The sequence below is a fragment of the Schistocerca americana genome, chromosome 5 (genome assembly GCF_021461395.2).
Source record: "Schistocerca americana isolate TAMUIC-IGC-003095 chromosome 5, iqSchAmer2.1, whole genome shotgun sequence".
Classification (NCBI taxonomy): Eukaryota; Metazoa; Arthropoda; class Insecta; order Orthoptera; family Acrididae; genus Schistocerca; species Schistocerca americana.
Genome location: NC_060123.1, coordinates 247,126,312 through 247,154,057, shown reverse-complemented (window position 1 = coordinate 247,154,057; position 27,746 = coordinate 247,126,312). Strand labels below are relative to the sequence as shown.

The 27,746-nt window shown below is 39.6% G+C and overlaps 1 protein-coding gene across 1 annotated transcript in view; it reads right to left on the bottom strand.

Annotated features, from left to right (window-relative positions):
• Nucleotides 1–8,674: 8,674 nt before the first annotated feature.
• LOC124616293 overlaps nt 8,675–27,746 on the bottom strand; it is a 37,137-nt gene continuing 18,065 nt past the window's right edge. The window contains exon 3 of the mRNA XM_047144596.1: nt 8,675–8,838. Within this exon, the coding sequence (XP_047000552.1) occupies nt 8,675–8,838 (164 nt within the window). The remainder of the gene's footprint in view (nt 8,839–27,746) is intronic.

The following is a 27,746-nucleotide window of genomic DNA, read 5'->3' as shown; positions in this document are numbered from 1 at the left end:
TGTGTTAGACCATACGTAATTCCAGCACAATTATAGGGACCGTGTTAGAACAGAAATACAATCTATGCTTGACGAGGGCATTATTGAGCCTGCAGTAAGCTCATACAACAATCCATTATATGTTGTTGAGAAGAAAAATGGATCGATCAGGCTTGTCTTAGATTCGAGACAAATCAATACTATCATTATTCCTGAAACAGACAGGCCGCAAACGTTGGAAAACTTCTTCAAAATTTTAATGGTGTAAAAGTGTTGTCTTCCATTGATCTCAGATCCAGCTTTTATCAGATCGAACTTCATCCAGAATGTAGAAAATACACAGCCTTCCTTTGTTTCGGCGTTTGTTATCAGTTTCGGAAACTTCCTTTTGGTTTGAACATTTCTTCGGCAGCATTCATTCGCGGGCTAAATTCCATATTACCTGAGTTCTTAAAACGTCACATCACCTTATATGTGGACGATATTGTAATACCAGAAGCTTCATGGGAACAACATAATCGCATCCTCAACAGTTTGTTACGTATTTTTGCAGAATCTGGAATTACAGTTAACTTGGAAATGTCTGAATTCGGTACGTCAAAGGTGAGGTTTTTGGGATGTATTATTTCTTCTGAAGGCATCCAGCCGGATCCTGAAAAGTTAGAAGCTATCAGAGCCATTCCAGTTCCATCCACAAAAAAACAAGGCCGCAGTTTTCTAGGTCTCGTAAATTTTTACCGTCGTTTTCTGGATATGCAAATTCTTGTTACACCAAAACTTTGTTCTCTCACTGGAAAAAATACTATTTGGAACTGGGACGAACAAGCACAGGTGGAATTCAATTCTTTGAAAGAATCGCTACTTAACGCGCCAATACTAGCTCATCCAGATCTGTCACAAGATTTCTGACTTAGCACGGATTCTTCTAAAGTCGGTCTTGGTGCCCATTTATTTCAAGAAGCCATAGAAAATGACACTACCGTTCAGAAAACCATTGCTTTTGCTAGCCGAGTGCTAACAAAATCTGAAAAAAATTATTCCGTTACTGAATTAGAAGCTTTAACTATCGTTTGGGCATTTAACAAATTCCGTTTCTTTCTTTCTGGTAAGCACGTAAAAGTATACAGTGATCATCGTGCATTACAATTTCTTATGTCTTCAAAATTAAATCATGACTGGTTAAAACGGTGGGCATTGTTTCTGCAAGAATTCCACTTCACAATAGTCTACATTCCCGGCAAGGAGAACATTGTTGCGGACGCACTGTCACGCGCACCGGCTGGGCTTGAGAAAAGTAACACAGAAGGCAACCTCGAGAAAAATTTCAGTATTCTTTACATTCAGAAAGTCGCCTTTGAAAACTTCATCACCACATCTTTAAAGGACATTGCTCGTGAACAAGACAAAGATCCTATTTGGAAAGACATCAAAAGCAAATGGCATTAAAAGACACACACTCAGATTCGGCATTATTACCTGGTTAGAAACAACATACTCTGCAAACGCTGCACTGTTGATGACAAGCTATGGGTACTTTGCATTCCAGACAATTTTGTTAATAAGCTCATTTGGTACACTCATTTCAGCTACGCACATTTTGGTCCACGAAAATGTTATCATATTCTTCGAACGACTTGTTATTTTAACAATATGTAAAAGAGAATTCGAAGAGTCTTGTCTATTTGTAAACTTTGTCAAAAGGCGAAACCATCTACTACCTCACATCGTGCTCCGTTGTTTCCTATTATTCCTTCTAAATTAAAAGAATTTGCTGCTGTTGATCTCTTGGGACCGCTTGTTAGAACATCTAATGGATTTTCGTACGTTCTAGTCGCTGTTGAACTTACTTCAAAATTTGTTTCTTTCACACCGTTATGTAAAGCCACTGGACGGTCTGTATCCAACGCCTTTGTTAAAAATTTCTTACGTGAGGTTGGACACGTTAGTAAAGTCATTTCAGATAATGGACCGCAATTCAGATCTGCTGTTTGGTCACGCATGCTTCGGAATCATAAAATCAAACCTGTTTTTATTTCATTGTACTCACCACATTGTAACCCATCTGAACGGATTATGAAAGAAATCAATAAGCTTTGCAGACTTTATTGTCACAGAAAGCATCAGCATTGGGACAGATATTTACACTTATTTCAAAATGTGCTGAATGAAATGCCTCATGATTCCACTGCTTTACCACCTACTCTTGTACTGAAGGATGAAGAACCACCGAACAGAATCACAGAGCTTGTACCTTTCCCGAATACACGTAAACTTCGACACAAAGACATAATTGATTTGGTTCTTAAAAATATAAAATCTGTAGCAGACAAAAGGAGAAAACTACACGGTAAAGCAAATGCAAAGAAATTGTATCTTGGTCAGAAAGTTCTCATTAAAGCTCATTCATTGTCACATAAGAAGAAACACTTGGGTCACAAATTCTTTCTAGTTTACAATGGACCTTACAGAATCCGTCGTATACCACATGATAATTGCGTTGAAGTTGAAACTCTGCGTACTATGAAGAGTAAAGGTTTACACCACATTCACATGTAAAACAATTTATTGAAAGATAATCTGCTTTTTAACTTAGTCTTTGCCATAAAATTTTTCACTTTACATTACTAGTATGCTTTGTCAGACTTAGAATCTGTTAATATGCAGCAATGTTTGAAGTTAAATATCCAGTCAAGAACCAAGAGAACTTATTTAATAAGAAATTACGAATGCATTGTTATCGTGAACAGACGACACAGTGTTATTGTGTGTGTACATTCTTGCTTGTTAGTTGCACGATTACGTAACGACTATAAGGCTCACATTCTTAGAACATTTACCAGTACTGCTAATGAATTTTAATGCAACATTTTGGTTTACTTGAAAATACATTCTGGATTTAAAGTACTTTCTGTGAGATACCAGATGACACAGTGGTTAGTTTATGTGACAGCTACACGATTTTATCACGACGCTACTAATGAGTGACAATTTACAATGTTGCTTTTGCGGTGTTTCTGTTTCATATCTGCACAGTTTTTCTGAATTATTCTGGAATGTAAAACATGTTTTAGTAGTAACTTTTGTGGTATAGCTACAATGAGACAGCCTCGTAGCACAACAATACGTTACAGCACAGTACTTTCTTCATCACGGCAATAAGCGTAATAACTAAGATATCTATATGCGAAGCATTTCACTTGAGGTAAGTACATTGACTTCTGCAGAACTTAGCTTTCGGAGGACGATAACTATGACACTTCCACAGAGATTATCTTACAACAAGACGTACGGTTTAGCGCTACAGTACACGTATTTGAGTGATTAATTTTGTACCTAAAACATTTATTTTTAAAGATATTTGAAGTACAATGATACAAAGGTTTTCCGTGATAAATTTCATTCCATTGCTGTAATCTGTAACACCTGAGGGTATAATTACATTAATCCTCAGGGGGGTACACGCTTACTTTGTGTACCATGTGTGTGGCAAGCACAAGGAGCCCTAGCTAATATGGTATTTGCTTATACAACTTTACACATCGGTACCATATTTCTCCAACACAGAATTACACGGCTACCTGATCATTTAACTGAGAGACAAACATTTTTTTTACTACATCAGTGACACATGTTTACGCAGTTACACAGTTGGGTAACTTCACACTTACGAAATTGTATTTTGTCTGTACTTTGTGAACGTTCATATTTTTTCGGACCCATCGTGATATTATGAGAGCTTTGAATGATATATTTGGTATGGGATCACGATTTTTAAAGTACGTTTGAGACAGATGACACTTTTGACATGAGCAGAGAATTTTTTTTGGGTTTTGAAATTATTGGAGGAAGCTACAACGATTTTGTGAGTTGACCGAGGTGTTATGATGTTATTATTACGATGACTATGTGTATTATGCTGTTGCGGTATGTTTATGATCAATAAGCTGATGCTATATGAGTTATTTGAATATGATACGTATCTGTTATGATGAAATATTGAAGAAGTGTCAACGAATAAGGTAAGGAATTATGAGTAGTGGTTAGGGACTCTGGTTTGTGAAAAAGGTTGTTGGAAACCAAGAATCATACTTTAAGAGTTATGAAATGTATGTAAATGTGTGAATGTATTAAATGCTGACGAAAATTTTTTGGACTCTGTTATATCAATAGGATTTTGTTTCTACAGATTTGTAACGCAAATTCTTGACCTGCGAAATATTTTTATATGAGACTGTACTGTCGTAAATATTTCCGTAAGAAAGTTAAGTGACCACCTGCACATAATGCGTCGTGGGCAGCTGCACGACAGTCTCCTGGAAAAAGCCATTAGTGTGTGCCTTTCAGAGACACAGGTGGGAAAAAAAAGAGGCCATTCTCCTCGCTATTGACATTCCTTTCGCAAATACGACACGCTCAAACTTGAAAACATATGATTATACTGTGGAGCTCTTAATTTATGATATTTACTAAAATGCCTACTGAAATGATGAGAAACATTTCACGGCTATTGTCTTGCTAGTTGAGAGAAATGCCATATGGCTTGCTCTATGTATTTATTTACTCATTTTGTTTAATATCTAGTTTCTAGCTGCACTGCAGCATTGGTTAAAATAAAATTTAATCGATGTACTAATATAAATATTTTATGGCTACAGATCCAGTAAATAATTTTATGATCTATTCAAAAAAACGAAGGAGCATAAAAAGACATTTCCCTTCACAGGAATTGCATACGGAATTTTCTTTTCAACTACTTGGTAATTTTTTTGGTAGAATAGCTTCTTGTGGTGCACCACTTTAATTACATAGACATTAAGATGTGAATATACATTTCCCTTGTCTGCATTGTTGTCTTTAGTGTACTATTTTTTCTGCTTGAGCTTTGTCATGTTTAGGTATAAGTTATTGCATTTGCTGCTGCTGTTTGCCAGGCATAGTGCTACTAAATTTCACTTTGTATTACTCTGTTAAGCTAGTTTTACTACTGATTTATTTTTCTTGTTGCTGCACATTGGCTCATATTAGTTGCAATGTTGCATTGCTTGGTAATTTAGGTTTACTGTAGCTTGCTTTGCAATTTTCCATTTTTTTTGTCATTGCTGTTTGTGTTAATTGTTTTGTGCTGCTGCATTGCCTCGTCCCTTAGTTAAGCATCTGAGCTCAGTAGATTTAAGTTAGCTTAAGAGGGGGTAGCCTATAAGAGAATGAGTTGCAATGAATTTGAAAAAATGCACTGAGAGGCTATACGAGAAAAGTACAGGAAGCAGGTATAGATAGGACTTTTTGGAAATAATGAAGAACAAAGGGAGATCTCCGAGAAGTAAAGAAAGTTTTGTTTGCAAAATACTGCAGTAAAACAAATCCTGTCCTTTCCTTGAGTTATCCCACTATGTGTTTGTGTGCCCTTGTGTATTTATGTTCTTCCTGTCTTTATATGTTTATCTGATAAGACTTATGTTCTAGAATTTTTCTAATACTCAGCTGCATGAACTATGATGAGGAATACTGTTATCCTCAAATATAATTTGCATTAATAATATGTTATTTACTTTGTAAATATGTTAGACATTATTAATACTGTTCTGTTTTAATGCTCATGTGTAAAGTTGATGTTTCAAAAATTATTCTGATCTTTTATGTATTTACTTATGTCATAATTCCTGTGACACTGATGTGTATGTCTATTTCTTTTCTTTTGAAAAGCTTGTATTACAACAAATGTTATCTGTACTACTATGTTCTTTAATAATGTTTTTTGTACCTTTGTAATTATATTCTTATATTGTAAATTTACAATAATACAGACACCAGTTCTTCAAATTAAGTTACATTTCACTGCACACGTTTCTGTTGGCCATAGTAATGCACAATATGTGAGAAGTTGGGAGTGTTAGTGTTTGCACATGTGTTAATAATTCAGCAAGGGACTGGATAACAGCATTGCTGGTTCTAAGGACAATTCCAAAAACTTTGTGAGTGCAAAAGTGGTGGTTATGGACTTGCTATATTGTCTGAAAGACTCTTCGATGGTGATTGTGCACCTTCACAGTCGCAGCAGATGGCTGCTGGCCATCTCTACAAGGACTACAGTGGGTCTGCATCTTTGATGACCCACTAATACCATTATTTCTACAAAGACTACAGTGGGTCTACACCTTTGCTGACTCACCAATACCATTATTTCTACAAGGACTGCAGTGGGTCTGCACCTCTGGTGGCCCACCAATACCGTAATCTCTACCAGGACTACAGTGGGTCTACTCTGTGATGACCTACCTACCAATATTCTTCAAAACTTCGAATGACTCTGCTGTGGGTTTGCTCTATTGTGGCCCATTACTTGTCTGCATGTCAAGACTCAGCACTGTCTTTCCGTTGGAAGGACAACACTACTTCTTCAAGACTGCATGGAAATCCAAACTTCCGTGTGCATTTTCTTTTACTGCTCAGACTTTGAGAAAAACACTGCAATTTTACTGTGATGAATGATCAGGACTGTCTTTATGGGCTGTGAGAAAATTTTAGCTTTTGACCAACACTGTATCAATAAGTGTATGCATTTGATGTCTTTCTTACTGTAATTATGAAAAATTTTTTCAAATCTATTGGCTAGTGCCCAAAACTATTTGTAAACTTTTTTGTGGGGAGCATGGGGGCTATGTAAGTAGGCTGTTTAGATTATTATATTGGTAACGCCACGTAGCGATCTGTATGAAAATCACTGGCTGCGCTGTGTGCAGTCTGTGGCTAGTTTGCATTGTTGTCCGCCATTGTAGTGTTGGGCAGTTGGCTGTTAACAGCGCGTAGCGTTGCGCAGTAGGAGGTGAGCCGCCAGCAGTGGTGGATGTGGGGAGAGAGATGGCGGAGTTTCGAAATTTGTAAGACTGGATGTCATGAACTGCTATATACATTATGACTTTTGAACACTATTGAGGTAAATACATTGTTTGTTCTCTATCAAAATCTTTCATTTGCTAACTATGCCTATTAGTAGTTAGTGCCTTCAGTAGTTTGAATCTTTTATTTAGCTGGCAGTAGTGGCGCTTGCTGTATTGCAGTAGTTCGAATAACGAAGATTTTTGGTGAGGTAAGTGATTTGTGAAAGGTATAGGTTAATGTAAGTCAGGGCCATTCTTTTGTAGGGATTTTTGAAAGTCAGATTGCGTTGCGCTGAAAATATTGTGTGTCAGTTTAAACACAGTCATGTACAATTGTTCAAAGGGGACGTTTCAGTATGTGCATCAATAGTAATCCCACCCCACACCATCAAACCACGACCTCCATACAGGTCCCTTTCAAGGACATTAAGGGGTTAGTATCTGGTTCCTGATACAAGTCAGATGAAAACCCGGCGACAATCACTGTTCACACTATACCTGGACTCGTCTGTGAACATAACCTGGGACCACTGTTCCAATGACCATGTACTGTGTTCTTGACACCAGGCTTTACGGGCTCTCCTGTGACCAGGCGTCAGTGGAATGCACCTTGCAGGTCTCCAGGCGAATAAACCATGTCTGTTCAGTCGTATGTAGACTGTGTGTCTGGAGACAGCTGTTCCAGTGGCTGCAGTAAGGTCCCGAGCAAGGCTACCTGCGGTACTCCGTGGCCCTCTGCGGGCACTGATAGTGAGATATCGGTTTCCCTTTAGTGTTTTACACTGTAGACGTCCCGTACTGTAGCGCCTGGATATGTTTCCTGTCTGCTGGAATCGTTGCCATAATCTTGAGATCACACTTTGTGGCACACGAAGGGCCCGTGCTATGACCTGCTGTGTTTGACCAGCCTCCAGTCTCCCTAGAATTCTACCCCTCATAACGTCATCAATATGTGTTCTTTGAGCCATTTTCAACACACAGTCACCATTAGCACGTCTGAAAATGTCTACACACTTACTCGCTGCACTGTACTCTGACATGCACCAACACACTTCCGCGTATGTGGACTGCTGCCAGCGCCACCGTGCGACGACCGCAGGTCAGATGCACCGCATGGTCACACCCCGAGATCATTTAAACCCTCAAATCGCCCACGAGAGCGTTGTTTCACAAAGTATCAGCATTATCTTTAATTTATGAGCATGAGTGTAAATACTAAACGAATAGTTTGGGTCTGTGAGAAAATAAGCTATAGATTATCAGATATTAAAAATACAGTAAACAAAGTATTGATGTACCACTGACTACTCCATACATTCTACACCAATAATAAGCTTTCCAAAATACTGGTATGCAACATGAAAACAAGAAGTGATAAATTTTCGATCGTCGTATTTACAAGATTTAATTTGAAAAGTAGGATGTTTTGGTTAGAAGTAATTTGGTTTTCAGTCAGATTACATGAGCATCTAAAGGTACTCTGATAGAACACACCGTATACATCTGCAATAGGCAGTGATATGACCATTGACTCATTTTCTATGCCATTGACAGTAATGGTTCAGATTAAGTCAAGGTCAGGAAATGAATATTTCTTAGTAACTTGAGACTGTCGTATGGAACTCGAGAAAAACAGCATCAACCTGAGGTCCGCAATGAAGTGCCTTCTCGATCTCTTGAGCCAAAAGATCATGCTGAATTTCACATGACTGTTGCATGAGGAAATAGTGTTGATCCCGAAGTAAAAGTTGTTTGCTCTGCAGAGAGGTTATTACAAACAGGCGCTGTTTCCGCGAACTGTTGTAGCCGAGCGCCACCTAGGAGACGAACTGCAGCAGGATGATGGTGTAGCTGGCAATGGTGGCGGCCATGGCGGTCAGCAGGTGGGCGTCCACGGTGAACAGGCGGCAGGCGCTGAAGGAGACGGGACAGTGGCGCGCCTGCCGGGACAGCTGCCGAAGCTGCAGACACACCTCGGGGCCTGTGGGCAAACACAGAGCGCAAGCAAGTGCTGTGGTCGATGTAGAGCTGCTACACTGTCAGCCAGACGAGTAGGAAAATGTGCTCACTATAGTATTATATATATATATATATATATATATATATATATATATATATAACGATTGTTCCCCTTTAGGAGAGCGATTGAACTTGAATTCATAATTTCATCTTCGGATGTTTTTCTTCTTTGCTTCCCAAAACCTCCTCATCCTCTCAGAATGCTCCTTCTTCCGTTCCTCTGTCCATTTTTTACCAGGCTGACGCGATGTTCTTTCCCCAAACTTCACACTTGTGATTTTATGCCGGCACTCGGTGCGACCTTCGAGATTTTTTATGTTGATCTGCTGTAGATCCCTCTGGACTTCTTTCAACCATTCTGTGTCACATTTACTCCTTCTTATAATATTGAATAATTTCTTTGCTGTTCTGGAGTCTTCATCCTGTAGATGTGTGTATAAAATTTGGCTCGGCGCTTTCCGATTTCATCTGTTGCTATGTTGATCTTTCTATAGAGTTCGTTTTGTGGTCTCTTCATCCAAATGCCATTTTTGTTGATTGGACCGTAAATCTTCCTGAGAATTTTTCTTTCTTGCTTTTCTATTTCCTTAATTTTTGAATGACCATCAATCACCATTGTTTCAGCTGCATAGATTGCTTCTGGAAGAATCACTGTTGTACAGTGCCTTAATTTTGCGTCTGTCGAAATGCACTTCTTGTTGTAATGCGTCCATGTTAGCTTGTAGGCCTTCTGGAGCTTGGTGATTCTTTGTTCATTGGCAATTCGGTTTAATCCTGAGGACTGCATAGTTTCAAATGGCAGACTTCTGCAATTTTACCGTATTTTGTTATTAAAGGGGATTTATTTTCTGGCTGCCTTTCCATATGTTGGGTTTTTTCATAAGATATCTGTAGTCCGGTTTTTTGTGAAATTTCATGTAGTTTTTCCACTGCGCGAATCGCTTCTGTTCTGTTATTGGTGATAATTGCAATATCGTCAGCGAAAGCAAGGCACTTGACTTTAATTCGGTTCTCTTTCTTGATACAAATTCGGATACCCTTTACGTGAGGTTCCTATTCCCTGATTATCTTTTCTAGAACAATATTGAAAAGGATTGGGGATAGTCCGTCCCCCTGTCGGACTCCAGATTTGATTTCGAAGGGTTCTGATACTTCGCCCATGAATTTTACTTTGGCCGTTGTTCCTGTAAGTGTCTGTTCTGTGATTTTTCGTGTCTTTCGGTCGATCCCAAATTCTTCCATGATTTTAAACAGGGTTCCACGGTCCACAGAAACATATGCTTTCCTGAAGTCGATGAATGTAACTACAGTGTTTCTGCATTTATATATACTGTATATTGAGCAAGCAATAAAGGAAACAGAAGAAAAGTTCGGAGTAGGTATTAAATCCATGGAGAAGTAATAAAAACTTTAAGGTTCGCTGATGACGTAATTCTGTCAGAGACAGCAAGGGGCTTGGAAGAGCAGTTAAACGGAATGGACAGTGTCTTGAAAGGAGCGTATAAGATGAACACCAACAAAAGCAAAACGAGGATAATGCAATGTAGTCGAATTAAGTCGGGTGATGCTGAGAGAATTAGATTAGGAAATGAGACACTTAAAGTAGTAAAGGAGTTTTGCTATTTGGGGAGCAAAATAACTGATGATGGTCGAAGTAGAGAGGATATAAAATGTAGACTGGCAATGGCAAGAAAAGCGTTTCTGAAGAAGAGAAATTGGTTAACATCGATTATATATTTAAATGTCAGGAAGTCGTTTCTCAAAGTATTTGTATGGAGTTCAGCCATGTATGGAAGTGAAACGTGGACGATAAATAGTTTAGACAAAAATAGAATAGAAGCTTTCGAAATGTGGTGCTACAGAAGAATGCTGAAGATTAGATGGGTAGATCACATAACTAATGAGGAGGTATACTTGAAAGGAGAGACAGCATTGGTCGTATATTTTTGTTTATTATCGCAAAATCGATTTTCGGTCACCTAGTGACCATCTTCAGTGCTAGAAGTTAAAAATTTTTTCACTTACGATCAGAGAGTATAAAACAGAAAATCACAATTACATCTGCATATGAACATAACACATGTTAGGAACATACCTGTAATATATAACTTAAATTAGTAAGCACTGGTGTCAATAAGCTTACGGCGATCACATAGACTGAGGTCGCTGTTTACATGCACTTGTTCAGCAGACCTCGGTGTGACGGGCTTGACACGCCCTCTATGTGACATGTGTCACGTGAAGACGCAGTATTACTGGGTTTGCGAGATATTAACACTAAATAACTCTTGTGCATTTGTGAATCGTGCAGTAATTCAAATTTAAAATGTACTTACAATACATAGCAGACGAAGGGGGAAGGAAATATCTAAAATACATTGGCGTTCTGTTTTTTACAAACTTATAAAACATAAAACAGATCGATGATAAGTTGTCAGAGTGCAGGACATGTAAAAGAGCAAAAGATAATGAAAAAGAATAATAAATGAATAACACATGAAATGAGGTGTAACACAGGTTTTTAAAAAACATAATACCCACCATCTGGCGTGGGAAGTTAGAAGTACAACGTTCGTGATTTACGTAAAATGTGACGTTAAGACTAAGGAGTCAAATATATAAAAAATATAATAACAGTACGAAACTGCCATTACTTAATAATTAAAAATCCATGAAACAAAATGTTCATTACAAAAATGTTTGTAGGTGTGGATAAACAATTTTGTTATCATATTTAACGGCGTGATAATGTACATATCATTCGTCCCATGACTGGTTGTACGCTTCCGCATAAGCACTGGGTATCATTCGTCCCATCACTGGTTGTACGCTTTCGCATAAGCACTGGGTCAGAACCCATATGTACATTCACAGGTTGTAAAACAGTAATGAAGTTGGCAAGCAACCGGTTTTGAATATTAATAAACTTATTTGATTTTACATAACTTATAGTAGTAGTGGGACCCATATGAAATACAAGCAGACTTAAGAAGTACCTATAATTCTAATTGTGTATTTGAAATAAATTTGAAAATATAAGGTGCGAACAGGTAGTATACATCAAACAACGAGAAACCATCATGAGGAAGGACAGGTAATAGTGCCACTTATACCAAAAATATACATCGTACTTTAGAGAAATTAAACATAGGCTATGCACTTATTCAAACAGCAAAGGAATTGTTAACATACATTAAAAATAATTACGTGAAGTGATAACCGGTTCGTATTACTTTGTGTCAACGCCTACGAGATGTCGACTGTAGTAAAATTATGTTCAGTAGGCGTCCATGAGTTCTGCAAATTACAGAACAAAAAAGGAGCATCTTTTTCAAAAAAACCGAAATTAGTAATGTTATTAAAACAAACCGAAACATGTGTGTCTATGTGTTGAGATAGTTGGAATAGCGGCCATTGTAAGTGTTCTCGTAGCAACTATGACTGAGGCGTTGTATATAAGGGATAACAAGCAACTGACTACGAATTGCTAATTGTGATAATTGGCCACAAGCTGACTTTTTTCATTGGAAATCGGAGAAGCATTCCCAAAACTGTGTGCTTCTCGATATCGTTTGCTCGTTAAGTAGAGCGATATCTGGAGCTTTATTATGACAAAAGATCTCCATCTCTTCCATAAGGTCCAGGAAGCGACCTTTTTTTACCCTTGTGCAACAACATCAATTGCGATGTCAAATCTGGAGTTGTATGACCAGTTGCTACCAGATGGGCTGCGAAATTCGATTTTTCGGCAATATCTTTCCTCTCAAGTGCAACGTGCTCACGGAACCTTGTTTCTAATTTTCGTCCGGTTTGCCCTATGTAACCTGCCTTACACGCGGCACACGTAAGTTTGTAAACACCTGATTCATGTAAGACGTTGCGTTCATGAATGTTATTCCTTAAAAGCACGCCTAATCCGTTCGTCGTCGAGAAACCTACATTAATATTCCTCTTCTTGAATACTCTGGCAATTTTACTGCTAATGGGACCATAGAAAGGCAAAGTGATAAATTTTTGATTTTTAGTTTCGCTTGTCTCATAAATGTTCATGACGTATTTCAACGGGTAATTATTATTTCTTGCAATTTGTTTAACTATGTTTAACTCTTTCTCATGGTTTTCATTAGATAATGGTAATCGGAACATACGATGAAATGCAAAGTGGAAAAACGCTTTTTTGTGTTGGTCAGGGTGTTGTGAACCATAATCTAAGATGATATCTGTGAATGTTGATTTTCTGTAAATGTCAAATGTATGTTTTCCATTTTCCCTTCTAATGGTTAGGTCTAAAAAATTAATGACTCCATTCTGTTCTTTTTCAACTGTGAAAGCAATTTTGTTGTGTAAACCATTAAATGTACTGACGACTTCGTCAATATCAGATTGACTGCCATTAATAAGCAATAGCGTGTCGTCTACATATCTATAGTAGTATACGATCTTTTTAGCTATTGTTGGAAAACCTTTTAGTAATTTCAGTTCAAGATAGTTAATAAATATGTCTGCCATAATCCCTGACAGAGAGTTTCCCATGCTGAGTCCGTCCTTTTGGACATAAATTTTGTCGTTAAATGTGAAGTAGTTATACTTTAAGCAGAATGATAATAGTTCTATGACCTCATTTATTTCCACGCTGGACATATTACTGTGGTTTCTGAGATTAGCGTCAATAATTTGTATTGTTTCCTCAATCGGGATATTCGTATATAAATTGACAATGTCCAGCGAAAGAAACGTCATAGTGTCTGTATCTTTTATTTTCTCTACTGATTGGGTACTATTTTTAATCGAGAACTGTAGCACAAATTTATAATGCATATTCAAAATAGTTAGGCATTTTTTCGCAATATTCACCAAAGGGCCCCCTCTCCCATCAACTACCGGCCTAATGGGATTAGATTGCTTATGAACCTTGAATTGTGATCGTAGCTTAGGAATTTTTGGATTCATTACCTTGAGATACTGTATCTCACGAGGGGCTATTACATTTGAAAGCGATTTAAGTTTCTCATTTAAATTTCTTTGAATCTCATTCGTTGGGTCTCTCGCAATTGATGTAATACCGTTTTCTTGAAAAAATTGTAAAGTTTTTTTTATACATACATTTCTTTTGTAACAATAATAACAGAATTCCCTTTGTCTGCCTTTGTGACAATTGCATTACTTTCTTGTAATTTATTATTCAAGCTTTTTACTGTCAAATGATCCCTCCTGTTTTGGTTATTTGCTTTTTCTACCTTGTTCTTTAATAGCTTTTCTACCGCTACAGCCATTTTATTCTGTTCTACCTTATTTATTTTACAACTATCCATCGCGAATTTTACCTGCACTAGTGTATTCTTAATTGCCCTACTATCCAATTGTTTATGTACGTTGTACTTTAAACCCTTACTCAAAAGTTCATTTTCTTCCTGATTAAATACTATATCTGTTAAAGTTTTAACTCTAGGATAGAAGTTATATTTATGTTCGCCATTTAATATTTGTCTTTTCCCATGTCCCATTAGCTTAGCTATTTTTTTGACATGTTTAGCTCTTACTTTGCTAACTGCATTATACACAATCTCATTCACTCTTGAGAGTAGCAAATCTAAGGTTAAAGGAGAGACAAGTTCACCCAAATTGGCGTCTGCCTCGAACAGCTGACAATTAATAACACTTTTTTTTAAAAAACAGTTTCCTAATTTCACTTCTCATCAAAACCAGTTCGCATTTTTTCATTGTCACTGCGCACATTTGCCTTCGTCTATTAAAATAACTCTGTACATACCGTGGGGTAACATTTTTCTTAATACACTCTTTGTTGAACTGGATATGTTGACTTGTGATCGCCAGCTTGATTTTTAACTTCTTGTATTTAAAATACGCTGCACAAGTCCAGCTAGGCAAAATTTTATTGATTGGCGACACCACAGTGTCCTGTCACTACGACCAGATAATGGGTATACTTGAAAGGAGAGACAGCATTGGTCGTATATTTTTGTTTATTATCGCAAAATCGATTGTCGGTCACTTAGTGACCATCTTCAGTGCTAGAAGTCAAAAATTTTTTCACATTGCGATCAGAGTGTATAAAACAGAAAATCACAATTACATCTGCATATGAACATAACACATGTTAGGAACATACCTGTAATATATAACTTAAATTAGTAAGCACTGGTGTCAATAAGCTTACGGCGATCACATAGACTGAGGTCGCTGTTTACATGCACTTGTTCAGCAGACCTCGGTGTGACGGGGCTTGACACGCCCTCTATGTGACATGTGTCACGTGAAGACATAGTATTACTGGTTTTGCGAGATATTAACACTAAATAACTCTTGTGCATTTGTGAATCGTGCAGTAATTCAAATTTAAAATGTACGTACAACACATAGCAGACGAAGGGGGAAGGAAATATCTAAAATACATTGGCATATTGTTTTTTACAAACTTACGAAACATAAAACAGATCGATGATAAGTTGTCAGAGTGCAGGACATGTAAAAGAGCAAAAGATAATGAAAAAGAATAATAAATGAATAACATATACTTTCAAGTATACCCATTATCTGGTCGTAGTGCACAGGACACTATGGAGTCGCCAATCAATAAAATTTTGCCTAGCTGGGCTTGTGCAGCGTATTTTAAATACAAGAAGTTAAAAATCAAGCTGGCGATCACAAGTCAACATATCCAGTTCAACAAAGAGTGTATTAAGAAAAATGTTACCCCACGGTATGTACAGAGTTATTTTAATAGACGAAGGCAAATGTGCGCAGTGACAATGAAAAAATGCGAACTGGTTTTGATGAGAAGTGAAATTAGGAAACTGTTTTTTAAAAAAAAGTGTTATTAATTCTCAGCTGTTCGAAGCAGACGCCAATTTGGGTGAACTTGTCTCTCCTTTAACCTTAGATTTGCTACTCTCAAGAGTGAATGAGATTGTGTATAATGCAGTTAGCAAAGTAAGAGCTAAACATGTCAAAAAAATAGCTAAGCTAATGGGACATGGGAAAAGACAAATATTAAATGGCGAACATAAATATAACTTCTATCCTAGAGTTAAAACTTTAACAGATATAGTATTTAATCAGGAAGAAAATGAACTTTTGAGTAAGGGTTTAAAGTACAACGTACATAAACAATTGGATAGTAGGGCAATTAAGAATACACTAGTGCAGGTAAAATTCGCGATGGATAGTTGTAAAATAAATAAGGTAGAACAGAATAAAATGGCTGTAGCGGTAGAAAAGCTATTAAAGAACAAGGTAGAAAAAGCAAATAACCAAAACAGGAGGGATCATTTGACAGTAAAAAGCTTGAATAATAAATTACAAGAAAGTAATGCAATTGTCACAAAGGCAGACAAAGGGAATTCTGTTATTATTGTTACAAAAGAAATGTATGTATAAAAAAAACTTTACAATTTTTTCAAGAAAACGGTATTACATCAATTGCGAGAGACCCAACGAATGAGATTCAAAGAAATTTAAATGAGAAACTTAAATCACTTTCAAATGTAATAGCCCCTCGTGAGATACAGTATCTCAAGGTAATGAATCCAAAAATTCCTAAGCTACGATCACAATTCAAGGTTCATAAGCAATCTAATCCCATTAGGCCGGTAGTTGATGGGAGAGGGGGCCCTTTGGTGAATATTGCGAAAAAATGCCTAACTATTTTGAATATGCATTATAAATTTGTGCTACAGTTCTCGATTAAAAATAGTACCCAATCAGTAGAGAAAATAAAAGATACAGACACTATGACGTTTCTTTCGCTGGACATTGTCAATTTATATACGAATATCCCGATTGAGGAAACAATACAAATTATTGACGCTAATCTCAGAAACCACAGTAATATGTCCAGCGTGGAAATAAATGAGGTCATAGAACTATTATCATTCTGCTTAAAGTATAACTACTTCACATTTAACGACAAAATTTATGTCCAAATGGACGGACTCAGCATGGGAAACTCTCTGTCAGGGATTATGGCAGACATATTTATTAACTATCTTGAACTGAAATTACTAAAAGGTTTTCCAACAATAGCTAAAAAGATCGTATACTACTATAGATATGTAGACGACACGCTATTGCTTATTAATGGCAGTCAATCTGATATTGACGAAGTCGTCAGTACATTTAATGGTTTACACAACAAAATTGCTTTCACAGTTGAAAAAGAACAGAATGGAGTTATTAATTTTTTAGACCTAACCATTAGAAGGGAAAATGGAAAACATACATTTGACATTTACAGAAAATCAACATTCACAGATATCATCTTAGATTATGGTTCACAACACCCTGACCAACACAAAAAAGCGTTTTTCCACTTTGCATTTCATCGTATGTTCCGATTACCATTATCTAATGAAAACCATGAGAAAGAGTTAAACATAGTTAAACAAATTGCAAGAAATAATAATTACCCGTTGAAATACGTCATGAACATTTATGAGACAAGCGAAACTAAAAATCAAAAATTTATCACTTTGCCTTTCTATGGTCCCATTAGCAGTAAAATTGCCAGAGTATTCAAGAAGAGGAATATTAATGTAGGTTTCTCGACGACGAACGGATTAGGCGTGCTTTTAAGGAATAACATTCATGAACGCAACGTCTTACATGAATCAGGTGTTTACAAACTTACGTGTGCCGCGTGTAAGGCAGGTTACATAGGGCAAACCGGACGAAAATTAGAAACAAGGTTCCGTGAGCACGTTGCACTTGAGAGGAAAGATATTGCCGAAAAATCGAATTTCGCAGCCCATCTGGTAGCAACTGGTCATACAACTCCAGATTTGACATCGCAATTGATGTTGTTGCACAAGGGTAAAAAAAGGTCGCTTCCTGGACCTTATGGAAGAGATGGAGATCTTTTGTCATAATAAAGCTCCAGATATCGCTCTACTTAACGAGCAAACGATATCGAGAAGCACACAGTTTTGGGAATGCTTCTCCGATTTCCAATGAAAAAAGTCAGCTTGTGGCCAATTATCACAATTAGCAATTCGTAGTCAGTTGCTTGTTATCCCTTATATACAACGCCTCAGTCATAGTTGCTACGAGAACACTTACAATGGCCGCTATTCCAACTATCTCAACACATAGACACACATGTTTCGGTTTGTTTTAATAACATTACTAATTTCGGTTTTTTTGAAAAAGATGCTCCTTTTTTGTTCCGTAATTTGCAGAACTCATGGACGCCTACTGAACATAATTTTACTACAGTCGACATCTCGTAGGCGTTGACACAAAGTAATACGAACCGGTTATCACTTCACGTAATTATTTTTAATGTATGTTAACAATTCCTTTGCTGTTTGAATAAGTGCATAGCCTATGTTTAATTTCTCTAAAGTACGATGTATATTTTTGGTATAAGTGGCACTATTACCTGTCCTTCCTCATGATGGTTTCTCGTTGTTTGATGTATACTACCTGTTCGCACCTTATATTTTCAAATTTATTTCAAATACACAATTAGAATTATAGGTACTTCTTAAGTCTGCTTGTATTTCATATGGGTCCCACTACTACTATAAGTTATGTAAAATCAAATAAGTTTATTAATATTCAAAACCGGTTGCTTGCCAACTTCATTACTGTTTTACAACCTGTGAATGTACATATGGGTTCTGACCCAGTGCTTATGCGAAAGCGTACAACCAGTGATGGGACGAATGATACCCAGTGCTTATGCGGAAGCGTACAACCAGTCATGGGACGAATGATATGTACATTATCACGCCGTTAAATATGATAACAAAATTGTTTATCCACACCTACAAACATTTTTGTAATGAACATTTTGTTTCATGGATTTTTAATTATTAAGTAATGGCAGTTTCGTACTGTTATTATATTTTTTATATATTTGACTCCTTAGTCTTAACGTCACATTTTACGTAAATCACGAACGTTGTACTTCTAACTTCCCACGCCAGATGGTGGGTATTATGTTTTTTAAAAACCTGTGTTACACCTCATTTCATGTTATTCATTTATTATTCTTTTTCGTTATCTTTTGCTCTTTTACATGTCCTGCACTCTGACAACTTATCATCGATCTGTTTTATGTTTTATAAGTTTGTAAAAAACAGAACGCCAATGTATTTTAGATATTTCCTTCCCCCTTCGTCTGCTATGTATTGTAAGTACATTTTAAATTTGAATTACTGCACGATTCACAAATGCACAAGAGTTATTTAGTGTTAATATCTCGCAAAACCAGTAATACTATGTCTTCACGTGACACATGTCACATAGAGGGCGTGTCAAGCCCCGTCACACTGAGGTCTGCTGAACAAGTGCATGTAAACAGCGACCTCAGTCTATGTGATCGCCGTAAGCTTATTGACACCAGTGCTTACTAATTTAAGTTATATATTACAGGTATGTTCGTAACAAGTGTTATGTTCATGTGCAGATGTAATTGTGATTTTCTGTTTTATACTCTCTGATCGTAATGTGAAAAAATTTTTAACTTCTAGCACTGAAGATGGCCACTAAGTGACCGAAAATCGATTTTGCGATAATAAACAAAAATATACGACCAATGCTGTCTCTCCTTTCAAGTATACCCATTATCTGGTCGTAGTGCTCAGTACACTATGGAGTCCCCAATCAATAATGAGGAGGTGTTGAATAGAATTGGGGAGAAGGGGAGCTTGTGGCACAACTTGACTAGAAGTAGGGATCGGTTGGTAGGACATGTTCTGAGACATCGACGGATCACCAATTTAGTATTGTAGGGCAGCGTGGAGGGTAAAATCGTAGAGGGAGACCAAGAGATGAATACACTAAGCAGATTCAGAAGGATGTACGCTGCAGTAGGTACAGGGAGATGAAGAAGCTTGCACAGGATAGAGTAGCATGGGGAGCTGCATCAAACAAGTCTCAGGACTGAAGGCCACAACAACAACAACATAGTTAAAAAAACGTTATGTATACTTATTTCCTCTCCTGTCCATCAGTAGCATTGTCAGTAGGTGATATAAGCTACATCAACTGCTCAAAGTTAAGTCTTGCACCAACTACGTAAGCTATGAATGGTGGGCTCCATGTGCTTCCCAAGTCGTGCAGCGATTGTAAACCATAAAATAACCAAATATGCACCAACCAGTTGCCGAATCATGTTTTATGTATTCACTTAAGACAGTATTACTACTCGGGGCACATATTGGTTGAAAGTACCGATGATGGCTGTTAATCAGTTAACATCGATTTGCACTCGCATTCGGGAGGACGACGGTTAAATCCCGTCTCCGGCCATCCTGATTTAGGTTTTCCGTGATTTCCCTAAATCGCTTCAAGCAAGTGCCGGGATGGTTCCTTTGAAAGGGCACGGCCGATTTCCTTCCCCATCCTTCCTTAACCCGAGCTTGCGCTCCGTCTCTAATGACCTCGTTGTCGACGGGACGTTAAACACTAATATCATCCTCCCTCCCTCCAACATCGATTTGCAAAAGTGAATAAATAAAACATGATTTTGCGACTGGTTGCTGCATATTTGGTAATTACGTAAGTGCTAAAGTGTATAGATTCAAGAGAATCACCAAATAAATGAACAAACTACAACAGTACATTATAAATACATGTGTGTATGTTAGTATATTCGTTACTTATTCACGCCGAAACGGATGGACGGATGCGAATGAGATTTGGAATGGAGATAGCCTATACCCTGACTTAACAAAAATGGCTCTGAGCACTATGGGACTTACCATCTGAGGTCATCAGTCCCCTAGAACTTAGAACTACTTAAACCCAACTAACCTAAGGACATCACACACATCCATGCCCGAGGCAGGATTCGAACCTGACTTAACACATAGGCTATACACACACACACACACACACACACACACACACACACACACACACACACACACATTGAGTCTTAGGGATTAATCGATGAGAGAATACGGATCAAAAAAGATCTGATACACTTGTGCCCGGAAAGGCATAGTTTCCATGCTAGAGGCCATTTATGCAATTACACTTTGTTACGGAGACTGTGGTCTAATACGTGCTGTACCATGCAGCCACAGTGAAAGTATGCATGGTTTCCGCCTGCCATAGTACGAGGGTTGCCCAGAAAGTAATGCACCGCATTTTTTTTCTCGGCCAAAAAAAATGCTGCGAATGCGAAACGTTACGTGTATAGTATTTGAAGTCTCCTGAATGGGCGCGCCAAGTTTCCGTCACTTCCGACAATAGAGTAGCTACAGGACAGTTTCAAAAGGGCATCTGTAGGTGATGCACATTACAATCAACGAGTCATCATTGAATTGCTCACTGCAGAGAGAGAGACTGTCGAGAATATTCAGAAACGGTTGTGCAAAGTCTATGGAGTACCTGCAGTCGACAGTACAATTAATCGCTAGACACGGAGGGTAAGGTCATCAGAAGGCGGTTTCTGCGGAGCTCCACGATTTGCAGGGGTCGCGGAGACCATCCACGGCTGTCGCACCTGATACGTTACAGTAAGCTGATGTCATTCACGAGGACAGATCCATTACGACGGGGCAGTCGGCGCTGCATCTGTCAGTCAGCAAATGAAGTGTGGACGCAATTATCCGCACTCTTGCATATTCAAAAGTGTGTGCAAGATGGGTCCAGCGGTGTCTAACGGCGGATCGCAAATCGCACAGAAAAAATATTTATCTTGACTAGTTGCAACGTTTTGAAGCTGAGGGGCGAGGCTTTCTGGTCCCGGATTGTGGCAGGTGATGAAACCTGGGTTCACTATTTTGAGCCCGAAACAAAACGACATTCGATGGAATGAAACCATTCCTACTCCCCACAGAAGAAAAAATTCGAAGCAACTGCTTCCACAGGTAAGGTTCTCATTGATGCGATGCCAAGAGGCGGTACCATTGAGTCAGAAGCGTATGTCAACACACTGAAAGACTCAAGACGCGCTTCTGGCGACTTCAGCGCCACAGCAACCCAGGAGATGTTTTGCTGCAACATGATAACGCTCAGCCCCACACAAGTCTGAGGACTGCTGAACGCACCGCAAAACAGGGTTGGACAGTCTTACCCCTACAGCCCTGACCTAGCCCCCTCGGACTTCCACTTGTTTGGGCCACTAAAGGATGCCATTCGTAGACGACATTTTGAGGACGATGAAGAGGTGATTCACACAGTGAAGCACTGGCTCCGAGACCAGGACAAGGATTGCTACCGACAGGGCATGCACGCCCTTGTTTTGCGCTAGAGAAAGGCATAGAACGGGATGGAGATTACTTGGAAAAATAGGGTGTGTAATTCTCATTATGTTCAATAAAGAATTGTCGAAGAAAAAAAATGCGGTGCATTACTTTCTGGGCAACCCTCGTAATTGGTAATGTTGTGTCCGATTCACTTCTCTTTCTGGCTCACCATGTAATGAATATGACACAGCGTTGTACACAATGGTTCCGTGTTCGAATCGAGAGTTTGGCGATGTGGCGTTTACTTACGAAAAGGAAAATGGCAACGGGCTGTGGGCAGCAAGGTTGTATCAGGAGACCTATCCCCGCGGACGACAACCACAGCATTCAATGTTTGCAACAGTGTTTCGCCGTTTGTCTGAGACAGGGTCGTTTCAGGAAGCAGGAAATCACGAAGGACAGACCCGAAATGTTGGGACTCCAGACTTGGAGGAAAATGTGATTAACTCTGTCGAAGGCGACCGCCGTGTCAGTACCAGGCAGTTGGACTGTCAGTGGTGGGTAAACGAGACGACCATGTGGAACGTTCTCCACGACAATTGGTACTAACCTTATCACGTACAGTGTGTGCAGGGCTTACTACCGACATACTTCCTACATCAGGAGCAATTTTGTCACTGGTTTCTTCATCACGCGACTATGATTCCAGGATTTGCGCCATCCATCCTATTCACAGTTGAGACCACCTTTACACAGAGTGGTATCTTCAACTTTCATAACAGTCATCTGTGGACAGCATGCAGAACCCCAATGGTATGGTGACAGCAAATCATCAGCATCGGTGCAGATGGAATGTGTGGGCCGGGATAATTGGCGACTATGTCTTGGGACCAGTCTTCCCTCCAGGTCACCTAACAGCCCACAACTACCGGTGTTTCTTGCTCGCGACTTTGCCTCCCCTGCTGGAAGAAGTGCTATTCATGATTCGGAGGGTTATGTGGCTGCTACATGATGGTGCGTCAGCCCATTTCGCTGTCAAAGTCCGGATGGATCTCAATCGTGTCTGCCCCGGTCGATGCATTGGACGAGGGAGTCCAGTTGCATGATCTGCTAGCTCATCGGATCTCAACCCGTGCGATTTGTGGTTATGTGGCCACCTCAAAAATATTGTATCGTGTATGGAGAGCCGATTCCAGATGTGGAGATACTGGAGCAGCTTGTTCATGATGCCTTTGACACTGTTCAGATGCAGCCTGGCCGATGTGAACGTGTGGGACAAAACATGCTATGGCGTGTACATGCTTGCGTTGAGGCACATGGAAATCATTTTCAACACATACTGCAACTGTGGCTACATGGTATAGCACGTATTAGGCCGCAGTCTCTGTAACAACGTATGGCTGAATAAATGGTCTCTTACATGGAAACCATGCATTTCTGGACATGAGTTTATCAGAGTTTGTACACAGTGAAAAAAATCACCCTGTGTATTATTCTCGAATGGGTGAGGTGGGGGATAAAAAGGATGTGTAGCCCACAATACGTCAATACCCATACTTCATTCATTCAGTAATTGAGAATGAGAGTACTTAGTGACTTGCAACGTACTTTACATATAATATCAAACTTTTCGGTGTTCACAAAACTCTTGCACGAAGTATGACGTTGTTTTACTACTAATTGTAAGCATGACACATTTTGTACACAGTGTTTACATGTACCACTCAATGTTCCAGCAAAATTATTTCACAGTAAAACAAGTAGTTCAGGAAATATAACGTCATAAACAATGAGGTGTGTGAAAATCTACCTCATCATGTATGACGTTTAAACCTGTTACTTCTTTGCTACTAACTCTATTCGCAACACATTTCGCAGACAGTACCCACATATGTCACTGGACGTACATACAAAAACGTATCATTGTATAACACATAGTTCAGGAGATGTGACGTCGTAAGCAGTGAGATGCGTGAAAAACTTCAACATAATGCATGACGTTTTAATTTATTATTTCTTTACTACTAACTGCATTCATGACACATTTCTCAGACGGAAGACACACATACCAATGGATGTACCTGTAAAGTTATATCATTGTACAGCTCATAGTTTAGGAAATACAGCAACATAAACATTGAGCTGCATGAAAATGAAACGGCAGGACAAATTCTCCAGAAACACAGATGAAGTATGTGTAAATTAAGTATGAAATATTTTATCTATAACTGAAATAAATTTTACATGTTCGTGGGCGTGCAAACCAACTTTTAAAAAGCTCATCCTAAGCGCCTGGGACGATTACAGACAAATTTGGTAGACATATTATAAGGAGTGATCAAAACGTTTCTGTTTGAGGGCGTTGCTTCTGATGTGGGTATGTAAGCACTGACATGCAGGCAAAATATGTGTGTGGCATTCTCGTCTTTCCAATGTGCATGCAGTAAATATACAAAAGTGAAATTGTGGCGACGTTATTAGCAGATTAACCCAGACGGAACGAACGTGCTGCTACTCTTTTCTTTCCAGCCTAAGGGCAAACACCGGTAGACACCATCGCAGAATGGAGAATGATTATGGGGCAACACATCTTTCGATAACCACCATTGTGGAATGGCGCACCAAGTCCCGTATCGATTTAGGACAACGCATGTCTTCACTGTGCAAATGTTGTAACGCAGAAATTACGCCAATTCGAGTGGGAGACACTTGAACACCCGCCTTATAGTCCTGACCTCACCCCATGCGATTACCACGCTTTGGTCCCTTAACAAAATGCCTTGAAGGGTCAACAATTCCTGTCGGTCAAGGATTGCAGCAGACAGCTGCGGACTTCCTCATGCAGCTGGACGTGGTGTTTTACGAATTTGGTATCTCTAATTCGGTGCATTCATGGGATGATTGCCTCAGTGCTCAAGACGATTTGGCGTGATTGGCATACCGATTCTGGACTGTACGCCATTCGATCGGAAACACTTCGACCGTCCCTTGTAGTTATAATCTGGAAAGAAATATTGTGGGGCAAGAACCATCAGCCTCCTATTGGGATCGTGGTGATAACATGGATAGAGAAGGGGTTGGAGGAGAAGGACAGAGAGAATGTGGGAAGGAGGAGATGGACACAGTAGGAGGACAGAGAGATGATGATGATGATGACTGGTTTGTGGGGCACTCAACGGCACAGTTATCAGTACCAGTACAAATTCCCAATCTTTACCCAGTCCAATCTCGCCACTTTCATGAATGATGATGAAATGATGAGGACAACACAAACACCCAGTCATCTCGAGGCAGGTGAGAATCCCTGACCCCGCTGGGAATCGAACTGGGGAACCTGTGCTCGGGAAGCGAGAACACGACCGCGAGACCATGAGCTGCGGACAGGACAGAGAGGTGGGAGGAGAGAATGGGAAAGGGAACACGAGGGTATTCAGAAGGGAGTAATAGGGCAAAGGGGGTGTGGCCCCACTCTGTATTGTTGCCAAATTTATTCAAGATGGCGGACACAACGTTGCACTGACATCATGGTGGTAAGTACAAATTTTCGCGGGAAAATAGGTTAGTTGGGCTACTTCCACTAACCTAACACCACCTCCCTCTCCTCCCCTCCCCCTTCCCTCCCCCAATCAAGTAATTGTAAAAGAAGGTAATTGTAAAAGAACTCAGTCTGTGCTGGGTTGCTGGAAGTCTTTATTTTGTATGCATTGTGGAATATTGTTTATTTAAACCATTTGTGTTGTCATAGACTGTAGCTCCATCCAGTATCAGTCTGGAACTGCACGACCGCTACGGTCGCAGGTTCGAATCCTGCCTCGGGCATGGATGTGTGTGATGTCCTTAGATTAGTTAGGTTTAGGTAGTTCTAAGTTCTAGGGAACTGGTTACCTCAGATGTTAAAGCCCATAGTGCTCAGAGCCATTTGAACCATCCATCCAGTGTGTTCACCTTGAAATCTGGAGCCCAACTGACCTTGTTCACAAAACCACCACCAGAGAGCAGAGCACTGTTGGCCTTCCCCCCCACCCTACAAATGGCTCTGAACACTATGGGACTTAACATCTGAGGTCATCAGTCCCCTAGAACTACTTAAACCAAACTAAGGACATCACACACATCCATGCCCGAGGCAGGATTCGAACCTGCGACCGTAGCGGTAGCGCGGTTCCAGACTGATGCGCCTAGAACCGCTCGGCCACACCGGTCGGCGCTCCACCCTACACTCCCGCTCCCATTCCGTGATGTAATCCAAATGGCGGTCTGGGGAAAAATGGTGGGAAATTCGCTCAGACTGTGTTGACCTTCCTAAGAGGATGGATGTAATTGTTTACTGTGTACTATGTGCTTAGTGGATGAGATGTCTGTCCTGGAAAAGGAGGAGTTTAACTGGTATATGATCTGCAACCACGAAGCTGATGACTATGTCCATAGCCACCTTCACAATGCTTAAAAAGCAATGATATTTGGAGACAGCATGAAGAAGATGAATAGGCCTCATCCAATAATGAAGATGCAGCAGGGTGGGGCTAAGTTACACTTTGCAACTGATGTTGATAAATGCGTGTGCTGTAACTGCAGATCATTCGATGAAAGTCCGAAGCACAACAGACGAGACGTCCACCCACTCTGGCTCCCGCGCTCCCTGCCACAGAGTCTGCATGTCCGTCGGAAGTAACCATGTGCTGGGCTCGCAGCACTGGCCGCCAACAACCGCAGAGTGGCCACGCACTATGCACTTCTTGTCGTGCTGGAAATGCCTTGGTCTTCTTCGTGGCACACAGATACCCCTTGCCGTTGAACACAAACTGCTTCAGGAGTTATTAAATCTGGCGTTTAAGCAACGTGTAGAGTATTGTCAAATACATGTCTTGAAGATATCACAAAAAAAGATCGCAGTATACCTGTGAAACTATCTCTGAGACACTTCGCGCGCTTTTGTGGGAAATATCGCATCCTTCCCTTGTCTTTGAACATAAGCTGCCTCAGGAGTTATTAAATCTAGTTGAATATGACTCTAAATACACTTCCAAAAAGATTGCTGCATAGTAGTCTGCTTCAGTTTTGCGATGTATACCACCACATTTGGACACAGAGGCTAAAAAGATCGCGGTGCACTTATGAAAGCTCCCAGTTTTCATCCCTGACACACTCCACATGCTTTTGTGGGAAATAGATCCCGAAATCGATATCAGCTGCTATATCTGATTTAACACGCCAAAACGACGATGTTTGGAAGTTGAAATAAATATCTGTGTAACTGTAAACACATAGCACTCTCCACCATTTTCTGCAGACAGAAAAATTACGAGACTTTCAGTGGTAAACTACTTTGTACAGACCGAAAAACATTCAGTAGTCATATTGAACTGACAGTTAAACACTGCAAAATTGGTCTACAGATTATGAAATACGGAAACTGCCGCCCAAGTTGCAGGGGCAACAGTCTGGATGATTGACTGATCTGGCCTTTCTACACTAACCAAAACGGCCTTGCTGTGCTGGTACTGCGAAAGGCTCAAAGCAAGGGGAAACTACAACGCAATTTTTCCCGAGGGCATGCCGCTTTACTGTATGGATAAATGATGATGGCGTCCTCTTGGGTAAAATATTCCGGAGGTAAAATAGTCCCCCATTCGGATCTCCGGGCGGGGACTACTCAAGAGGACGTCGTTATCAGGAGAAAGAAACTGGCGTTCTACGGATCGGAGCGTGG